This window comes from Cricetulus griseus, chromosome 4, assembly GCF_003668045.3.
Source record: "Cricetulus griseus strain 17A/GY chromosome 4, alternate assembly CriGri-PICRH-1.0, whole genome shotgun sequence".
Taxonomy (NCBI): domain Eukaryota; kingdom Metazoa; phylum Chordata; class Mammalia; order Rodentia; family Cricetidae; genus Cricetulus; species Cricetulus griseus.
Window position 1 is genome coordinate 178,056,743 of NC_048597.1, and position 20,953 is coordinate 178,077,695.

The following is a 20,953-nucleotide window of genomic DNA, read 5'->3' on the forward strand; positions in this document are numbered from 1 at the left end:
GGCCTCAAAGTGGATGGGGTAGAGAAAACAGCTAGAGTGATCCTAAGAGAAAGACTGATGCTGATGATGGTCTGGAAACAGACTACTGGTTAGGGCAGGATGTGGGAGGGTGTGTACATGGAATTGGCCCCCGTAAACCTGACTCAGTGTTAGAATGTGGTTTGTTTTGTTTTAGGATCTGAGGACATAAGGTTTTTATTTTTGGTTTTTTATTTTAAATTTATTTATTTATTTTGCTGGCAGGTGAGAGCTTGCATGAGTGTGGAGGTCAAGACAATTTGGGGGAGTCAGTGCTCTCCTCCTACCATCAGGGTCCCTGGGAACAAACTAAGTCAGGATAACTTGGAGGAGTCAGTTCTCTCCTACCATGAGAGTCCCTGGAAACAAACAAGCAAACACTCCTACCCACTGAGCTACCGTACCATAAGATCTCTTTCAGAAATATGATACTTAGAGATTGGGAAGGAGAGCAAGAATCATAGTCTTTCTGTTTTTTAAAGTGTAATAAAAGTTATGAACTTATTTCCTAGTCAAATATATGTAAATATATACTTGTTGGTATACTTTTAGAGGTTTACAGACCATCTTCCCCAAAATTCTATATAGTGGAATTCTAGACTTGGCTAGCTATACATTGCTTTTTGAAATAACATTTTTTTTAAATGGATAAGTTCAAGTATATTATACTATGTATTAGTGTCCAAGTACCTAATAAAGAGGCAACTTTCCAGGTGGGAAAGATTTCTTTTGAGATCTGGTTTGAGGTTATATCATAGTGAAAAGGCATGGCAGCAGGAATGTGAGAAAGAAGAATTAATTGTAAAGGCCACATTATCTCATCTACAGGAAGCAGTTGGGGAGGGGACTCAGCTTCTGCGATGGTTGCTGCCCACATTCAGGGTGGGGTCTTCCTCAGTTAAGCTTATGGAAACACCTGAAGGTGCATCTCCTAGGTGCACCTCCAAAACCACTCAAGTTGATAATGAAGGTTAACTGCCACATACACATTCTCTTGTGCTTTCTCTTCTGCTACACACATATAAAAGATGTTTCCTTAGAACTTATTAAAATTTATACCTTTGCCCATTCTCTAGTTTTCAAAAATTGGCAGTTTATTGAAAACCTGGACTGTGAATTAGATTTGTGCTTAATGCAATCGAAGTGTAAGCTGGATAAGGTAACTTTATCTTGCTGCATTTCAGTTGAAATGTAAACTTACCTCTTCACTTTTCAGCTGCTCTTAGGAAACAGCATGCAGCTGAACTCCATCTAGGGGACTTTTTAGTTTTTCTTCGAAGAGTTGTGTCTTCAAAAGCAATTCAATCAAAAATGGCTTCTCCCAAATGGACAGAGGTACTTCTAAACATAGCATCTCAGAAGTGCTCTTCAGGTATGTCTGTTGCCTTTATTTAGAGTGTATTTATGTGTTGTGTGTATTTTACTAAGGTAATGCTAGAATTTTAACAACACTGGACACCTGATCTTGATTTCAAGACTTTTCTTCTTTGGCTTTTGATTATTTATTTGATTGATAGAAAAATGCTAATTTTGGGGATAACAATTGGTAAAAAATAATGTCAAGTGGTGCTGAAAATTACGATTTAATCTAGAGAACTTGGCCCTATTTGTTCATACTATAAAATGTACCAAAAATAGAGATGTATATAGTGTATAATTTGCTACAAGTTTGACCTCACGTTTTAGATTGTCAAGTCAGATCTGAATTTGTCTTTGATTTCAACTGCCTTGATGTGGCTTCTGTTTTTGTGGTGTCTGATAGTTCTGTATAAACTTAATTCCTAGTTCCAGACTAGAAGTTTGGTAATCTTATACAAGTTGCTGATAGCCTTTTGCTACTTTTGTCTTTCCCCATATTTTTGATAAAATATGTGCAACAAAAATTAAAATTTAAGTATATGGTTCAATGCATTAAGCATAGGCACTGTGTTGTATCATTTCCACCCATTTCCAGAACTTTTTTGATTATCCCTCCCTAATGTGTTTGAAACATGCAGAATCATAATATAGTATTCCATGTTATGGATTATTATATGTGTTTACATTCTCAATATACTTCAGCAGTGTTTATCAACTAGTATAACTTAGAGCTCCCTTTAATGAAGTTGATATCGTTTTTTAAAAGTATAAAGTAAAAGATATTAAATTATTTTCACCTGATCTTATTAGGCATGTCTATAAGAAGAGTACATATTTATTCACCAAAATTTTGTCTGTACCTTTGCTAACTTTAGAAGAGTACAAAGTACTTATTGTGCATTGAAGGGTAACTGTGATCAACATATAATATGTACATATATGAAAGCTTAAATAAACCTAAAACATATGAAGCTCTGAAATAGGAAATGGACTGACTAGAGCTTTACATATCTTTTAAAAATACTGCTTCTGCTGAAGTATGGAGTTTCGGTTAAATTATTAAACTCTCTGAGCCTCTTATTTCCTCATTTCAGACTTTGAATTTAGGATTAATGCATATAAAATACATACATACTCCACCTCTGACACATGTAATTGCAGTGCTTGTCCAATAAAGATATAAATTGGAACATGCACAGGATATATGTATGTATGTATGTATGTATGTATGTATGTATGTATGTGTATATATATATATATATATATATATTAACAGGCATAGATTGGGTTCAGAATTAATGTGACAATAAGTTAAAATGTAGGTCTGTTTTATTTATAAACTGCTTTGTAGCCTTAGGAAAATAATCTTGTGTGCAGATAATTTTAATTCTGTATGCCTGTCACATTGATAACAAGAAGACTGGTCTGCTGCCCTCCCCCAGGTATTCCTCTGGTTGGTAACTTAAGAACAAGACTCCTTGCACTTCATGTCCTTGAGGCTGTGTTACCAGCTTGTGAATCAGGTGTAGAAGATGACCAAATGGCCCAGGTTTGTATTTTTTTTTTAATTGGTGGAAAATGCTTTTCATATCTTCAATGTGATTCACCCAAAACTGAGAGTTCCTATAGCCTCCTTTTTTGTTGTAAATGTGTCTTATCTTCAGTAGTATAGTCTCTACTTCAAAGACTGCTTTTTTTAAAACCTTCACTCTTAAGGAAGGAGAAGGAACATAAATTGTGGGGTGTAAGAAATAGAGGAGTAGAAAATACATGTAAAGTCAAAATAAAGGACAATCTAGAATTTCTTAGTAGATTGGGTCTCTAGAGAGAGAAATGTGTGAAACAGTGAAACTGAAACAGATACCTGTATCTAGAAAGGAGACATAAAACCAAGCCATTTTGTAGTGAGCTGATGACCTTTTAAAACTAGAACTATTCCAGATAGAACCATCAGAAGTAGCTGTTGAATATTAGCATAATCAGTCTTCATGTGCCATTGAACATTACAATATATGACAGCTCATAAAAATTTGTAACATTTCTCTTTATAAATTTTATCTTTGTTTCCTTTCAAAACACTAGGTTGTTGAACGCTTATTTTCCCTTCTGTCAGATTGTATGTGGGAGACTCCAATTGCTCAGGCCAAACATGCTATTCAAATAAAGGAAAAAGAACAAGAAATAAAACTACAGGTAATTGATTTTTTTCCCCCCAGAAAAGGTGTTTTTAAGCCTCATAAGTAGATACTCTAGTGCCCATTTCTGTTTCTGGGTATAAAATGAGGGGCCTTGCTGTCGAATTTGCTCCATATCCTCTTTGTGTGTTTTGTCATCTTCTCCATTGACTGCTTCTCATCTCAGTCTTCCAGTCATGCTTTTTCTTATCCTCACTTCTCAAGTCACATTTTTTTTTTTTTTTGAAGCCTTCTTGGTCATCTTTCCTGTCCTCACCACTAAGATTCTCAAAGGAATAAACTACACACATCAGCTACTTTTTACTTCTCACTTTCTTTTCAGTTTTAATTGCTTATCACCCATCAAGATGCCAAATTCCATAAAGTATTAACGTTACATTTATAGGTGTTTTCTACTATCTATAGAGAATTGGTTCTAGGACCCTCCATACTTGCCCATATCATTTGATGCTCAAGACCCATACATAATGTGGTGTGGTATTTATATATGACTTACGCAATTCTACCATAAACTTTGAATCATTTCTAGGTTTTCTAATACATAATACAGTGTGAGATTATAAAGAGTTGTGATCCCATATATCCTATGTGATGAGAAGAGTCTAAACATGTTCGGTACAGTTGCAGTTGGTTTTTAAAAATATATTTCCAGTCTATGGTTGGTTGAATCTATGATGTAGAACCTGGGATATAGAGGGCTCATTGTTTGCTTTTTTTGTTCATATCTTACTTGGTTCTCCTGTGTACCCATCCTTGTAGCCTGAGGCTTCACCAATTTACCTTCTAAATAGGATTCTACTTGATACGTATAAATTTTTAGCTTAGTTTTCCAGATTCCACAGTTCTCTTGATTTTTCCTTCTACCTTAGAAAATGGCCCTTTCATTCTTCTAGGTTTTTCTTTCTCTTTTGGATTATCACATGACCTAGTACTAATTCCCCCATCACATCTCTTCTCTTTTCCATATTCAAAGAAACCTTATTTGACTCTATCTGCCATTGATGCCTAAATTTTAAATTCTATCTTCTGTTGACTTACCACTTGAATGATAACCAAATAGACATTTTATACTTAGTATTAAAAAAAATAGCATTCTTTACCTGTCACACACATTCCTTTCCTTCCCCAATTCTAGTTATTACTGAAGTGAAAAGCCTTGGCGTTACCCTTGATTCCAGTCTCACTATGCAACTGACTTGCTTAGTCTCTGTGAACCCTAAATGAACAATAAGCTCTTTTAGGCACTGTATTCCTACTGCCTTGCACAGTATCTAGAAACTGATAGATATATAATATCTGTGGAATAAAACCAAGGAAGTATAGGAGATCTGTTTACTCCCAATGCTGACCCTGCTTCCTTTCTGGTAGAAGCAAGGAGAGTTGGAGGAAGAGGATGAAAATCTCCCCATACAAGAAGTCTCTTTTGATCCAGAGAAAGCTCAGTGTTGCATTGTGGAAAATGGACAGATTTTAACTCATGGCAGTGGAGGAAAAGGATATGGATTGGCGTCAACTGGGGTAACTTCTGGGTGCTATCAATGGAAGGTGAGGAGAATTCTTAGTTTTATTGTTGTTATTTTGTACTTTTAGTTTGTTAAAACATGTTAGTGGGGGTGGGGGGAGCTCAGGAGGCCTCGTCCGTAGACAAAGAACTACAAGCAGCTAGGGAATTCAGAGATTAGGAGAAAATAACCTTCCCCAGGGAAGAGCACACCAACTGGTTATCCCATACCAAATGGTCAGCCCTGAAACTTAAATAGAAGTTACATTATATAGACTGACTAGGTTGTATTTATGTATTTAGGAACACACACACACAAACACACACACACACACACACACACACACACACACACACACACACACACACACACACACACACCCCAACAACAATGAAAGGAAAAGAGGCCATGAATTTGAAAGAGAACAAGAAAAGATGGTTTGGAGGGAGAAAGGGGAAGGGAGGAAATGATGTAATTATATTACAATCTCAAAAGATATTTTAAAAAGAATTTTTGTGGGGCTGGAGAGATGACTCAGCACTGACAGTTCTTCCAGAGGTGGAGTTCAATTCCCAGCAACCACATGGTGGCTTACAACCACCTTGAATGAGATCTGGTGCCTTCTGCTGGCATGCAGGCAGAAAACTGTATACATAATAAATAAATAAAATCTTTTTTAAAAAAGAATTTTTTGGGTTCTTAATTAAAAAATGAAACTTTGGAAAGACTTTTTATGTAAATGATGCTCTGTCATGGTATTGTAAGTAGAAGCTGAGTAAAGGAGATACACAATCTCTACTATTTATGTAGCATTTCTTTACTCTAAAATTGCCTTAAATTTTAAATCGAGAGGTAAGAAGCATATACAATAATGGGGTCACACAGAGCACACAATTGACACATTAGTGAGAATATACCATCAGATATATCATGTTTTTGCCTGTGAAAGCTGTTAGAGATACATCACCAAAGGCTTTTTACTAGGTGAAGGCTTATAATTACCTTTTGCATGGCATATGTTCATTCTTTAGGTTCCCAGAAGGAACATGGTTAAGTGACCTCAGCCTTATTACTTAGAAAAATACTGTATGCAGGTTAGCCAGCCTTATCAGTTAAGGAAGGTTGTTGTTTTGTTTGTTTTAAATCAATGGAAGGAATAGTTTATTGGTCAAGTTTCCCAGTGCCAGCGAAAGATCAGCTTATAAGTAGGACTTTCTCTACTATATTAACTCCTTTTTTTGTACTCAGTCTACTTCTTTGGTTCTTGGCTGTCATGCATTACAGTAAAACTGTTAACAGGACCACATGTAACTGGTAAAACCAAACTATAATATTGACTTGTGCCATATAGGTGTCTTGGACTTAGCTAGTTAAATTTTAAGTGACTTCATTCTTAATTTTTGTTTGTTTATTTTTTATTTCGTTTTGAGACAGGGTCTCACTGTGTAGCCTTAGCTGTCCTGGAATTCACTATGTAAATCAAGCTGGCCTGAATTCAAGAGATCCACCTATCTCTGCCTCTGAAGTGCTGGGATTAAAGGTGTCTGGCACCATTAAGAAGTTTTTGTATTAATACTATGCTGGTTGTGTTTGTTTCCTGAGATGGTGTCTTGCTATGTAGTCCAAACTGGTTTTTAGCTCAGAATTCCCATCTTAGTCTTTCAAAAACACTTCCATGATGGGCATGTGCCTTTAGGCTCAGTTTGTATTAACTTTTAAATTAGGGCTTAGGTATTAATTTAACATAACACAATTCTGATCAGTCTAGGGTTGAGCTTCTGTTATTATAGAGTACACACACACAAAATATAGTCCCATAGAACCTATGTTAATTTACTGCAAGCCAACAATCTATAATTGTTAGGGCACCTCTACTCAGGACACCTATTGTCAGGTAGTAAGGCTACTACCATCCCAGTGTGACCTGCTGTTATGGAGCCTTCCACTCTCCTGTATGTTTCTGTTTCATTTTGAATGGTTTAGTTGAGTTCCTTGTTTCAGAGGACTGTCTCAAGCAATCAGCTTGAAGAATTTTGTTATCGTTGATTTTTTTTTGTCTGTGTTGATGACCTTTGAAAGTGTTTTGTGAGAATGTCAGAAGTAGGAGCTTGCCCCTGCTGTTTCTAGTCTGTCAGGTTTGAGCAAAGTTCAGCAATCATTTTGAGTTGCAAGTGATCACAACAGCTTTCAGGACAATGACAATTTTCCCCTTCTAGAGGGAGAACAGCTAGGAACAGTTTTAATGCTTGATGCCCTCTCCACACCTCCCTAGACCTTGAGTTTTTGTTTTCACTGTGTTGTAAGGTACTTGGTATGCCTAGTTAAGTAATTATAACTTGAATTCTTTTTCAATCTTGATCATTTTTAGTTTTCATGTAGACTTTTTTTACAGATGAGTTGAGTGCAAGAGAGATAAAAGAATTTCCACACAAAAATTTGTTGTTTGTTGTAAAGAATTAAACAGGAAGGTTAGGTCTTAACCTTTTTTTTATCCCCAAAACATAAGATTTAAAAACCTACCTGTTGAGGATGGAGAGATGGCTTAGTGGTTAAGAACACTGGCTATTTTTCCAGAGGACTCTGGTTCAATTCTCAGCACCAACATACAAGCTTGTGACCATCTGTATTTACAGTTCTGGAGGCTCTTCTGACCTTTGTAGGTTCTGGCATGCACGTGACATATAGATACACACACAGGCAATATACTCATATACTAGAAAATATACCTCTTTTATCCTGATAAATATCTTTTATCTGATAAATAGTGTTGAAAATACCAATCTCTTTCTGGAGCCAGCTTAAACAAAAAAACTGCCTTACAGGGATGTCTTATGTGTCAGGAGAAAGGTATAGATTATAGAATCAAACTACTCAAAACTAAACTAGAATGCTGAATGAACACAGTAAGTGAGCATCACCAGCAGGGGGTTGAGTCAGCCCTTTAAAGAATGGAGGGAGGATGCTAGTCCCTGTAGTTTCCCATCCTTTCTGAATAAAGGGTATACAGAAAGTAGTCGCAAAATCTGTGTAAGAAGTTGAAGCTTTCTATAAATAATTTTCTAAAATACTCCCTCAGCATCATAATTAAATTGTAAGCTAAAATCATTAACTTAAATGTTGTAGGTACTGCCAGGTGTTGGCGCATTCCTTTAGTCCCAGCACTCAGGAGGCAGAGGCAGGTGGATCGCTGTGAGTTTGAGGCCAGCCTGGTCTCCAGAGAAAGTGCCAGGATAGGCTCCAAAGCTACACAGAGAAACCCTGTCTCGAAAAAACAACAACAACAAAAAAACAATTAAAAAAATATATTGTGGGTACCAAAAGTTATTCTTTATATTTACAAGGTAAAGAATAAATGTGCCTTACAAACTGATGAAATTATTTCATATTTATGTTATTTCTTCTTAGACGGAAAGAAGTTAATATGTTCCTATAAATGTGTAAATATTATTTACAAACATATTTCCAAGTCTCAATGTAGTAATAGCACAGTTTTTTCAGTACTAATGAACATTTATGAGTTGTTTTTTTCTTCTTTTTTTAGTTTTATATTGTGAAGGAAAATAGAGGTAACGAGGGCACATGTGTTGGAGTTTCTCGATGGCCAGTACATGATTTTAATCACCGCACTACCTCAGACATGTGGCTCTATAGAGCTTACAGTGGTAACCTCTATCATAATGGAGAACAGACTCTGACGCTGTCCAGCTTTACTCAAGGAGATTTCATTACCTGTGTGTTAGACATGGAAGCCAGGACCATTTCCTTTGGGAAAAATGGAGAGGTACTAGTAGTGTTCACAAACACTACTTTTGTTTTCTCTCTCTCTCTCTCTCTCTCCTCTCTCCTCTCTCTCTCTCTCTCTCTCTCTCTTTTTCCCCTCTAATTTAAATTCCACTCATGTTATCAAGTACTGGTTATTTAGTGTATAGACTATTTCCTTTCCTCTTTTTTTTTTTTTTCTTGTCTTTGACTCTATGATTTTTAAAATTCTTTATCAGTGTCAAACTTAACAAAAAGGTGGTAAAGATCAAGTAAGATTTTTGAAACAAGCAAACAGTTTAGGATCACATATTCTATGTATCATTGTCTTGGGTGCAAGGGCAGTTGATATATGGTTCTAGTAACTTTTGTTCTTTCTCATAACCTCTTAATTTTAATGTGACTACTTAATATCAATTTTAAAAGCAACTTGAGTTTCATTTGCTTCTCTGTCACACTCTAGGAACCCAAATTAGCTTTTGAAGATGTGGATGCCGCAGAGCTGTACCCATGTGTAATGTTCTACAGCAGCAATCCTGGTGAGAAGGTAACAGAATCCCAACCCGTATTTACGCATGAATGATACTAGTTATTTAAATTAATGTTATGTTATTATGACACAGAGGTCATAAAATAGATAGGTATCTCTACCATTAAAAGTTCTTGGCCCATGGAAGTCCTTCTTCTAGAAGGGTAGATAATTTTAGGAATTGTCTTTACTCCTTATTAAGGCACTATAGTTGTGTAGTTTACCAACTTGTAAACAGTAGCACTGTGAAAGTTATGGGAACTATACTAGGAGTAATATGGTTCATTGGTAGTTATGGATATGAGAAGATACTCAAATGTAATGAGATAACATTAGCTGAATAAGGTAAAGTTAAGTTATGGTGGGGAAACTACCTTTCATTCATAAGGGAGAGTTCTCAGACCTTGTAAGAAGTTACAGTTTTAAATGTGATGAGAACAGTATTATAGGCATGCAGTCTCACTGAAACCTTTTTAATCTCTTTATGTAAAACAAAAGCAGAAACATGCTTCTCTTTATGGGTAGTGGTGATGTTTTTCCCTTTCCCACCTTTTTACTGGAGGGTAGCTTAGGTCTCTTGTCAATTTTATACTAGAATTTTATACTAGAAAATTTTCAAGTTAAATCATATAATTTTCTTATAATGAAAGTGTTACACACACACACACACACACACACACATACACACACACACACATTCTGAGACTAGCCAGTAACCTACAGGTAAAGTAGAGGCTGCTAAGTGCTTGATATCATCCTTTGCCCTGGTTGTGTTCTTGTACCCTGATGATATTCTTTGAGGAAAAGAAATAATTAACTTTAAGTGAACCTAGTATTGCACTAGTAAGTGCTTTGTCTATATCACTTCTTTTATAAAGTGTAGGGGATAGATACTATTATTAGTGTCCTTTTTTCAGATAAAGAAGCTGAAACTTAAATTGCTTGCCAAGATTGTGGACAACTATGATTTAAACCCAAGTCTCACTCCTCTTTTACCATCTTTAGGGAGTAAGGGAGCGGAGACAGGGTCTTTTATATAGCCCAGACTTGTCTTGAACTCACAGAGATTCTGAAGTTTATCAGAAAAGTCCTCCAGACAAAATACATATATTTATGGTTGGAATCCTAAGGCTGGATGAATTCTCCAAGGTTTATAGATTTTGGAAAGCACCAAGCCTACTTTGGACTAAAGAATGTTACCAGGGTTTAAGTATACCATCAGAGCAAAGAAAGACTTTGGACTCAAGGTCTTCCAGGTGCTGAGACTACAGACATGTGCTACCACACCAGCTTCCTCTCTTCAATTCTGTGTCCTACTCATAGTGTATATTTGTACTGGGACTATCCTAGTTGTGTAGTTTTATCATTGTGCCCTTGAAACAATATAAGATAGTTCCAAGACTCAATATTATTCTGGATTTTAAGGATGATAGTTACTGTTTCTTCCAGACATTTTGGGGGGCTAGGATGGGGGTTACTAAATTGAGTCAGACACATATACATTCCTCTTATACATCCTTTGAGTGGTTTTACTTGCTTTGAAACTTGTGGGCTACACAAGGTTTCAATGGCAGGGCATTCTAAAGGGCTCATCTTGCTAATCATTTCAGTGGTCTCTAACATTTCCTGCCCATTGTTGGGGGTGGGGTCACAGTATACTAACGCTAGTTCATCATATGCTTCCATTTACTAGAACCTGTATTGACAAACAGTTAAGGAAACCTGTTAATATCACACACATCCCATCTTCTCTTCTTTTACGTAGGTGAAAATTTGTGATATGCAGATGCGTGGCACACCACGGGATTTACTTCCAGGAGACCCTATTTGTAGTCCAGTAGCAGCAGTGCTAGCTGAGGCCACTATTCAGCTTATCCGTATCCTTCACCGAACAGACCGTTGGACTTACTGCATTAACAAAAAGATGATGGAAAGGCTACATAAAATTAAGATATGTATTAAAGAGTCAGGTCAGAAGCTAAAGAAAAGCCGCTCGGTTCAGAGCCGAGAGGAAAATGAAGTCAGAGAGGAGAAAGAGAACAAAGAAGAAGAAAAAGGTAAACATAATAGGCATGGTCTTGCTGACCTCTCAGAACCGCAGCTGAGGACTCTTTGCATAGAGGTGTGGCCTGTGCTAGCAGTGATAGGAGGAGTTGATGCTGGTCTTAGAGTTGGAGGTCGGTGTGTTCACAAGCAAACTGGGCGCCATGCCACGCTGCTGGGAGTGGTCAAAGAAGGCAGCACATCTGCCAAGGTCCAGTGGGATGAAGCAGAAATTACCATCAGGTATGATGTGTTGAGTTACGCTTGCTTATAGCAGATAAGTATTTGATGGTAAAATGGGCAATTGCCCATGGATAGTGAGTAATAATGTATTATAAATAAACTGCTAGTTAACTTTTAAAAATGATTTTCTGTGTTGCTAGATATGGTAAAGAACTGATAAGTTCACTAGGCTTAACTTGTTTTATTTGGGTTCCTGCTTTCTGTTGCTAGGAGGTATATGTGCCAGAGATCACACTTGGTCCTGTGCATGCTAGACAAGTGATCCCTCACTGAGCTATCCCTGCCTACTTCCTGCCCTTTGATCATTTCCATCATATGTTTGAACAGTAAAAACCCAGCTGGCTAACTTATTGACCAGATTTTATGTTCAAGAAGTGCTGTGTTAGGAACATCTAAGTGAGATCTGCCTTTTTTACGTTAAAATTTTATTTTTTTATGCATGTGGGTATTTTACCTGCATGTATGTCTGTACACCACCTGTGTACCTTATGCCTGCAGAGGCCAGAGAGGACGTTGCCAGAGGAACTGGAGTTACAGATAGTTGTGAGCCATCTGTGGATGCTGGGTACTGAACCCTGGTCCCCTGCAAAAGCATCTAGTGCTCTTAACCACTGAGCCTTCCCTCCAGTTCCTTAATGAACTCTCCCCACACTTTTTGTGACAGAATGTTGTAGCTTAGATTGGCCTGTAGCTCACTATGTAACCCAAATAGACCTCAAACTCATGATCCCTTCTGTTAGTCTCCCATGTGCTGAGAGTACAGGTGTATGCCATTACCTCCCACCCTACCTTTTAAAACGCACACTTCTATTCTCTCAATGTACATTATTTTAATAGTTAGGAGAACTACTTTTATTTGACACAAGCACGATGCTTAAGAGCATCTAAATGTATATGTATATCGTTTAAAATATAAACTTCATATATTCAATGTTAAATATTTCAATTCGTAAAGGATCTCACCTATCTGAGTATACAATTTTATCATTTGGAAATGAGGATTTATTGACAATATTATGTAACTTGATTATATTACCTAATGTGATTCTTACAATTGTATATTAATATGACAGAACATTATCTTAAAAGAATATTTAATGAAAGTAGTGCCATTTTAGGACTAAATAAATATGATAGACTCATAGTTGAAAAACACATATATGTAAAGTTTATATATAATGTCTGCTTATAATGAACCTTATTGTACACCCTTCACTTCACAAAAACCAGCGACAGCTTTACAAAATCACAGAAAAGTGTCTTCCTTTGCTTTCATTCTTTGCTTTGTTTCAGAGAAGGTTCAATATCTTATTAGTATGTATGCAATATAGTAAAATAAGTAAGTTAACATATGAAAAAGAAAAATGTGGCAAAGGGAAAATGAGATTAGGAAGATAAGACAGCGAAGAAGTAGGTGATTACAACAAAACTTCAGATACTTGCTGGGCTTTTTATTGTATTTTCTATAATTAATGTAACTCTTAAACTTCAGGAATTTTGTGCTATATATAATGGATATGTAACCATATTCTTGCTTAAACTAAATTTTTGAGTGTCAGTTGAAGACTACAAAGTAAAATTTTTAACGAGACAAAGTCTCCTATGAAGGAGGTTACAAATATCTACTATATACTCAACAAACTAGATTTATTATGTAAATTTCCCAACTAGCTTACATTAGACTGCATCTGCTTTATCTCCTATTTTATAAGTTATATAGCCATATTCTTTTGCTTTGTGTGTCAGTGGTTGCTTTGTTACTATCATGGCAGGGCTGAGTGATAGCAGCAGAGTACACATGTTCCCAAAGCTCTGAGATATTTAGACCTGGGAAGTTTGCTCACTCTGCTTTACATTGTATAATGGTAAATACTCTCACTTGAGAGCACATGCGTATTTCATTGTTGTTGCATTTATCATCACATCTCTATTTTCTCATAATATCATTTTTCATTCCGTAATGATGTCAATGTGTAAGTTATTCTCTGCATTGTATACATGACACGTCTTGTTTTGTCTATGTTATTTTCTGTACCTTCCTCCTGTCTTTCCCTCACTTGCTTTTTCCTGTGTCATTCTGATCTTTATTAAAGCTTCCCAACTTTTTGGTCGCCTAGTGATACTCCATTGTATAACCTGGAACCCTGCGAACCACTGCTGTTTGATGTGGCACGATTCCGAGGCCTGACAGCTTCTGTGCTGCTGGACCTAACATATCTGACAGGCATTCATGAAGATGTGGGGAAACAGAGCGTCAAGCGACATGAAAAGAAACACCGTCATGAGTCTGAGGAAAAGGTGGACTCTGAGCAGAAACCTGAGAGTGAATCCATGTTAGATGTGCGAACAGGGTTAATGTCTGATGATGCCAAAAGTCAGGGTGCCACAAGCTCCAAGTCAGAAAATGAAATAGCTTCATTTTCTTTAGAACCAACACTGCCAGGTGTGGAATCCCAACATCAAGTAACAGAAGGAAAGAGAAAAAATCATGAACATACATCTAAAACCCACGACATAGCTCAGTCAGAAATCAGAGCAGTCCAGCTTTCCTATCTCTACCTTGGTGCTATGAAGTCACTTAGTGCTCTTCTTGGCTGTAGTAAATATGCTGAGCTCTTGCTGATTCCAAAAGTTCTAGCTGAAAATGGCCACAACTCAGACTGTGCCAGCTCTCCAGTTGTTCACGAGGATGTGGAGATGCGTGCTGCTCTACAGTTCCTGATGAGACACATGGTGAAGCGAGCAGTCATGCGGTCACCCATAAAACGAGCGTTGGGGTTAGCTGATCTGGAACGGGCTCAAGCTATGATTTACAAACTAGTGGTCCATGGGCTGTTGGAAGACCAGTTTGGGGGCAAAATTAAGCAAGGTATGTTATCTGATGAAATTATACTCATAACTGTCAAAAGTAATATAATCCTATAAAGAGTTTGTGAACATAAATTTTTTGGACGAAGAAATGTGTACATTGTTTTTCCTTTGTAAGATAAATGATCATTTTTTGTTACCTTTACATTAATAATTATTGTGTACTTGTAACTTTCCATTTTAAATCTACATAAACATAGGCAAGGGCCTATAGAATCTAGACTAATGAATATGATAGTGAAAGGAGAGGGGGCGGGGGTGAGTAGAACTTCTTTTGAAATTTCTTCAGAAAATATGTATGGGAACTTTGATATTTATTTATTTATTTATTTATTTATTTATTTATTTATTTATTTAATTTTGAAGCAAGGTTTCACTGTATAGTCTTGGCTGGGTTGCTACATAGCCCAATGTGTCCTTGTACTTCAGATCTTGCTTCAGCCTCCCACGTGCTAGGATTATAGATGTATATAACCAAACCTCCCTCAAGAAACATTTAAAATTAAAGTTTTCCATTTTTGACTATTACTTTTGAAAAAGACAAACCCTTACTACTTCCTAACCCTTTGATTTACAGAGATTGATCAACCAGCTGAAGAAAGTGACCATGCCCAGCAAGCGCAGACACCAGTTACCACCAGTCCCTCAGCATCCAGCACGACTTCCTTTATGAGCAGCTCCCTTGAGGACACCACCACTGCCACCACTCCTGTCACCGACACAGAAACGGTGCCTGCGTCTGAGTCTCCAGGAGTGATGCCACTTAGTCTTCTCAGGTAGAGAGGATGGCCTGTGTCTAATGATCTTTTGGGGGAGGACAAGGTCAGGCTGTCTTCTCAGGCTCAGGTAATACTCCTGCTTCTGAGTAGGGAGTGTAAGTGTGTACCACCACACTTGGCTTGGCTAAGCTTTTAAAGACATGTTTTCCTCAGAAAGCAAATTAATTGCTTCTTCCTGTTTTTTTGTTTTGTTTTGGTGGGGAGGAGTTGTGTTGGGGGCAGGAAGGTTGGCACTGCTACTGAGAATCAAACTCAAGACCCTTACATGTTACACAACTGTTGCATTGCTGAGCTTATCTCTAGACCAATACTTGAATTTTGAGTAGTAAAGTTTAAAGAAAAAGAAATCATCTGCATGAATTAATTTTTTTCTTCTTGTGTTCTTCCCCTTTTGAACATAATTCTTTTTTCTTTTGTTAAACTTTTTAATATTTATGTGGCATGACAGTACACATACCACAATACACACGTGGAGGGGTTGAATTGAGCTCATCATGCCTTCGTGGTAAGCTCATTCCCCTGCTGCGTCATCTCAGTAGCTGTGCACTTTCATTTTTACTCTGTGATCAAACAAGTCTTTTTTCAAATGAAAGGAACATGTTTTATAGTGCTTCTTCAGCCATCTATATGTAATAAGGGTGAATTCTATACGGTGTTTACTTATTTAAATTCCTTTTTGCTTAGTAGCAACTTGTATGCATATCAGTGAGTAGAGACTGGCTTAAGTGAAGTAAGGAAAGCAAACTAGCCTTTCCTCTCTTTTCTCTGCTGTTCCTCTCAGATAGATTGTCTTTATTCTCACTGAACTAGGCAGTAGAATGGGAGCCTCATCTCTACCCTTAATGATTCTCAAGTTTTGGTGTGCAGTTTCCTACCTATGAGCTATTTGAACGTTCTGGGATTATATGCCCCAGCAAGACAGATTTAATAGGTATATAGAGCCCATAGTTTGCATTTTAATTTATTTTCCTAGTGGAGTGTGTGTGTGTGTGTGTGTGTGTGTGTGTGTGTGTGTGTGTACATGTACATGTACTGGTCTTCAGCTCACATTTTGAAAATTGCCACTGTATATTTGTGTGGAGGAGCACTGATGCCCACCTGTTTATTAGCTCTCTCATTTGAGTCATAATTCTAGGTGCTCCTGATAGAGCATTCCTGTGGTTTTTAATGCTTCTGGCAATTTCAGAATTTAAAAGTGTTCACAGAGGAGCTGAAGAGATGGCTCAGGAGTTTAGAGCACTGATTGCTCTTCTAGAGGTCCTGAGTTCAATTCCTAGCAATCACATGGTGGCTCACAACCATCTGTAATGAGATCTGATATCATGTTCTGGCCTTCAAAGACACATGCAGGCGGAACACTATATACATAATAAATAAATCTTTAAAAAAATAATAAAAGTGTTCACAGAGAATCTGTGACATCTTGTCTCCTTTGAGGCTCTGACGAAAGTAAGGATAGAATTAAAGGGTAGAAACCTGCCCCTTTGTTGGCATAGGTGCCCACCAGATGACTCAAAGGTACATCCCTAGAATCTTCCTTTCTTCTTAGTCTTTGTTTCTCTACTACTGGCTTAGACTTGATTGGAACTGACTGCAGTTATCTCCTCAAAACTCGGTGAGCTACTGTTCCCTCTGTGTGCTCTGGCTGATTGAATAAACAGTGCTCTTCTGAAGCTAGCTACCTCTTTGATTGCTGAGACTAAAGCTTAGTGGTAGAGCACTTGCCTAGCATATGCAAGTAGCCCCACATTCAGTCCCGAGCACTACAGAAAAGAAAAAACTCCTAGTTTTGAGGGCAGATCTGTACTTGATTCTTTTATCAGTGTCCACCTTCCCAGTGTGAGAGGGAGTACCTATCCTTTCTGTGCCTGTCATTCATAGACTGCTCATGCTACCTTAGTATCATTCATGTTAACTCCCTTTGGTATATCATACTTACACACTATTTTTCAATTGTGCTGGGTAACTGGATACTTATTTTTTCTATAAGTTAATACCTGAGATCAATGTATTAATTTTATAGCCAGTGGATTTATATTTAAAAGTAACATCAAGTTTTTCCTCTTTTTGTTTTTGTGACAGGGTCTTATATATCCTAGGCTATCCTTGAACTACCTAAAAGACCAAGGTTGAACATGAATCCCCGTCTCCACCTCCTGGTTGCTGAGATTATAGTATATGCCACCATACCAAGTTTTATACAGGGCTGGAGATTGAACCCAGGGTTTTGTGCGTGTTAGGCAAATACTCTGCCATCTGAGCCACATCTCTAATCCAAGTTTCCTGTCCTTAAAATTCTTCTTTAGTTTCTTGGCTACTATATTCATACCACAGTACCTTTTCACCTTTATATAATAATAGAAGAAAAACTCCATCAAGGCAAGGATTCATATTGAAGAGTACCCTAGGTCATAATTACTTTTAATACTGAAGAATCATTCTTTCATCACCCTGTGTTGAATTGTAGCTAATTTGTGCTGTCTTCCGGGTTATAACTTCTTCTGTAAGAAGATTCATGACCTGTCTGTTCTTTCCCAGTTGGGATTTTTTTGTTTGTTTGCTAATCAGCATTATTTTCTTAAAGGCAAATGTTCTCTAGTTACCCCACCACCACTGTACTTCCTACACGTCGTGCACAGACTCCTCCAATATCATCATTACCGACCTCTCCTTCTGATGAAGTAGGAAGGAGGCAAAGTTTAACTTCTCCTGATTCCCAGTCTACAAGGCCAGCTAACCGCACAGGTGATCTTACTGTCATATTCTGTGGTACCCAAACCTCTTTGCATTCTAGATATATGAGCTTTGTTATATAATCACCAAATTTTTCTTAATTGAATATAAAAGGTGATTTAATGAAAGAGAACTATACCTTCAAACTTGAGTGCCTTCTGTGTTTTGAATTATAGATTGAATTATGGCCATTTGGAGAGAAGTAACCTGCATATCAATTACATATGCTCTTCCTTCTTTCCTAATAAGCCAATGTTCAATGCTGTAAATGTCTTTCTAGTCACAACTTCTTTCATAACCTGCACAACAGTAATGTGTCACAAGGAAGCATCAGAGAACTCCAAATTGAGGGGCTTTATACAAAATAATTAGGCCAAAATTTTTCATGTATCACAAGTAGTTGAACAGCAACTCAGGAAGCTGAGGCAGAAGGCTCACAAGTTCAAGATCAGCCTGAACAACTTGATGAGGCCTTGTCACAAAATAAAAAGTAAAAATAGAGTGGGATAGTGCTTTCCTAGCATGTGTAAGGCCCTGAGTTTGATATCCAGTACTAGCAGGGGAAAACCAAGGAGCTTAAGGAGACCAAAGGGACTTGTCAACCAGATAAAATGCACAGATGATCCTAGATTCTTTGCTATAATGAACATTATCAGCATGTGTAGTAAAACTAGAATGGGAACTGGATTAAATGATGACACTCTTAATTTCTAAACTCTGTCGGTAGTTGCAGGAGTTACCTATTAACATTCAGGAGAAATAGAACATTTGGTTTATTATGTTAATTTTGCAGTAGTTCAGATGAAAAAGGTTTCTTTTGCAAATTTTTGCTTAATTTTTATTACTAGTAGATTTACTTATCTGTACAACATCCCTATGTTGCTATGAGAAAATTGGCTGTATTTGCATTTTAAACTAATAAGCAAACAATCAATAAAAAAGAAAAAACCCTCTATTGGACTTGGCTCAAAATCATAGTCCTTATGCCTCAGCCCCTTGAGTACTAGAATTATCAGCATGTAATTCAATACCCAGTTTTATTTACCATATTTTAATAGTAAATTTGTGTTGTTTGAATAATTCTAGGAAATTGAAGTTCATGGTCACTATGTGTACACTTTGCTTATGGTGTGTAGTAGTCAAACCCACTTTGCTTGTTCTTTTGCTTCAGCCTTGTCAGACCCAAGCAGCAGACTTTCAACCTCTCCGCCTCCCCCAGCAATTGCAGTCCCCTTGCTGGAAATGGGATTCTCTCTCCGACAGATTGCCAAAGCCATGGAAGCTACAGGTAAGATATGTTATAGTTCCATATCTGTATATATAACAAGCCTTAAATATTATTGAAGGAAGCATTTTTTAAGAGGTTGTAAATCTTAAGATTTTTTTAAAGGCGTGTGTGTGTGTGTGTGTGTGTGTGTGTGTGTGTGTGTGTGTGTGTGTGTGTGTGAATTGTGTGTGTGTGTGTGTGTGTGTGTGTGTGTGTGTGTGTGTGTGTGTGTGTGTGTGTGTGTGTGTGTGAATACAGGTGCCTACCTAGGCCAGAAAAGGGCATTGGGCATTGGATCCCTTGACCTGGACTTATAGTTGGTTATGAGATGCCTAATACGGATATCGGGAATGGAATTTGAAGTTGGATTCTCTGGAAGAGCAGCAACTGCTCTTAAGTGCTGAGTCATTTCTCTAGCCCCTCTTCTTAAGATTTTAAATAGATCTATTGTAAAATCATCAGAACTAACACTGTTAAATTAATAACATGAGTCATTGGTTACTTTAACCATGTTCCGTATCATACACTGCTTCTGTCTGTATAGGTGCTCGAGGAGAGGCTGATGCCCAGAATATCACTGTTCTTGCTATGTGGATGATTGAGCACCCTGGACATGAGGATGAAGAGGAGCCCCAGCCAAGCAGCACAGCAGACTCCAGACATGGAACAACAGTTCTGGGAAGTGGTGGGAAGTCAAATGATCCGTGTTATTTGCAGTCACCTGGAGACATACCATCAGCTGATGCTGCTGAAATGGAGGAAGGCTTTAGTGAAAGGTAAAATCCTAGTTTCTTTATTTCTGTCTCATGTCATAAGTAGTTATGCTGAAGCCCTATTTTTTCCCTTCATAAATGCTTCTACTGCTATATAAATTTAATAAGAATTTGAAAAAATTGGCCTTTGGATTTTTTTAATGTTAGAAAATTATTTAATTGGCTACCAACTACTTCACTGCTAAAGTACTTTCATAGTATGCACAGGGATCTGAGTTGAGTTCTTAGCACTGCCAAAAAAGCCAAATACCAACTGATGTAATTAATGAATTTGATATAAATAGACTTTTTTGTCTCAACTAAATTCATATTTCTATTTATTCTAAAGTTTTCTTCAGTGCTGGGAATCAAATCCAAAGTTACATACATGATAGGCAAGTATTCTGACACTGAGATATATAGGCATATTCCCAAATCCTGTAGTTTCTACTATCTAGTATTATATGTTCCTTATTTTTTTTCTGCTGTGAAAATATTTCTGGAGTATATGTACCCTATCACCAGATATAATAAAATATCCAAAAATTTCTCCTGCAATCACTTTCCTTTTACATTTCTTATGATTCTATATTTCCTTTTGATTTAAAATTTTTTACTTTATGCTTATAAATATTCTGCCTGCATATATCTCTGTGCACAATGTCTGTTGCCTATAGAAGCTCGAAGTGAGTAGCAGATACCCTGGAACTGAAGTTACAGACAGTTAGGAGCTGCAGATGTGGGTGCTGAGAATCAAATCCCTGTCCTTTGGAAGAGCAGCCACCACTGCTCTTAATCATAGAGCCATCTCTCTAGCAACCCCTTTTTGATTTTTGATTTTTAATTTTTTATCATTTAACCATCAAGTTCTTTGGTTATGTCTTAGGCAACCTGCAAACTTTTTCT

At 37.2% G+C, this 20,953-nt stretch overlaps 1 protein-coding gene across 7 annotated transcripts in view; it reads left to right on the top strand.

The window, feature by feature from the left end:
* Herc1 (HECT and RLD domain containing E3 ubiquitin protein ligase family member 1) overlaps positions 1 to 20,953 on the top strand; it is a 154,047-nt gene that overhangs the window by 89,874 nt on the left and 43,220 nt on the right. For 5 of the 7 annotated variants that reach the window (XM_027411294.2, XM_027411293.2, XM_027411299.2 and 2 more), the window contains exons 31-42: positions 1,235 to 1,390; positions 2,820 to 2,926; positions 3,460 to 3,570; positions 4,941 to 5,117; positions 8,616 to 8,855; positions 9,297 to 9,380; positions 11,128 to 11,648; positions 13,742 to 14,517; positions 15,094 to 15,292; positions 17,880 to 18,040; positions 19,200 to 19,316; positions 19,840 to 20,071. In XM_027411294.2, coding sequence (XP_027267095.1) covers positions 1,235 to 1,390; positions 2,820 to 2,926; positions 3,460 to 3,570; positions 4,941 to 5,117; positions 8,616 to 8,855; positions 9,297 to 9,380; positions 11,128 to 11,648; positions 13,742 to 14,517; positions 15,094 to 15,292; positions 17,880 to 18,040; positions 19,200 to 19,316; positions 19,840 to 20,071 — 2,881 coding nt within the window. The remainder of the gene's footprint in view (positions 1 to 1,234; positions 1,391 to 2,819; positions 2,927 to 3,459; positions 3,571 to 4,940; positions 5,118 to 8,615; positions 8,856 to 9,296; positions 9,381 to 11,127; positions 11,649 to 13,741; positions 14,518 to 15,093; positions 15,293 to 17,879; positions 18,041 to 19,199; positions 19,317 to 19,839; positions 20,072 to 20,953) is intronic. The other 2 variants (XM_027411298.2, XM_027411295.2) reach the window with 2 other exon arrangements.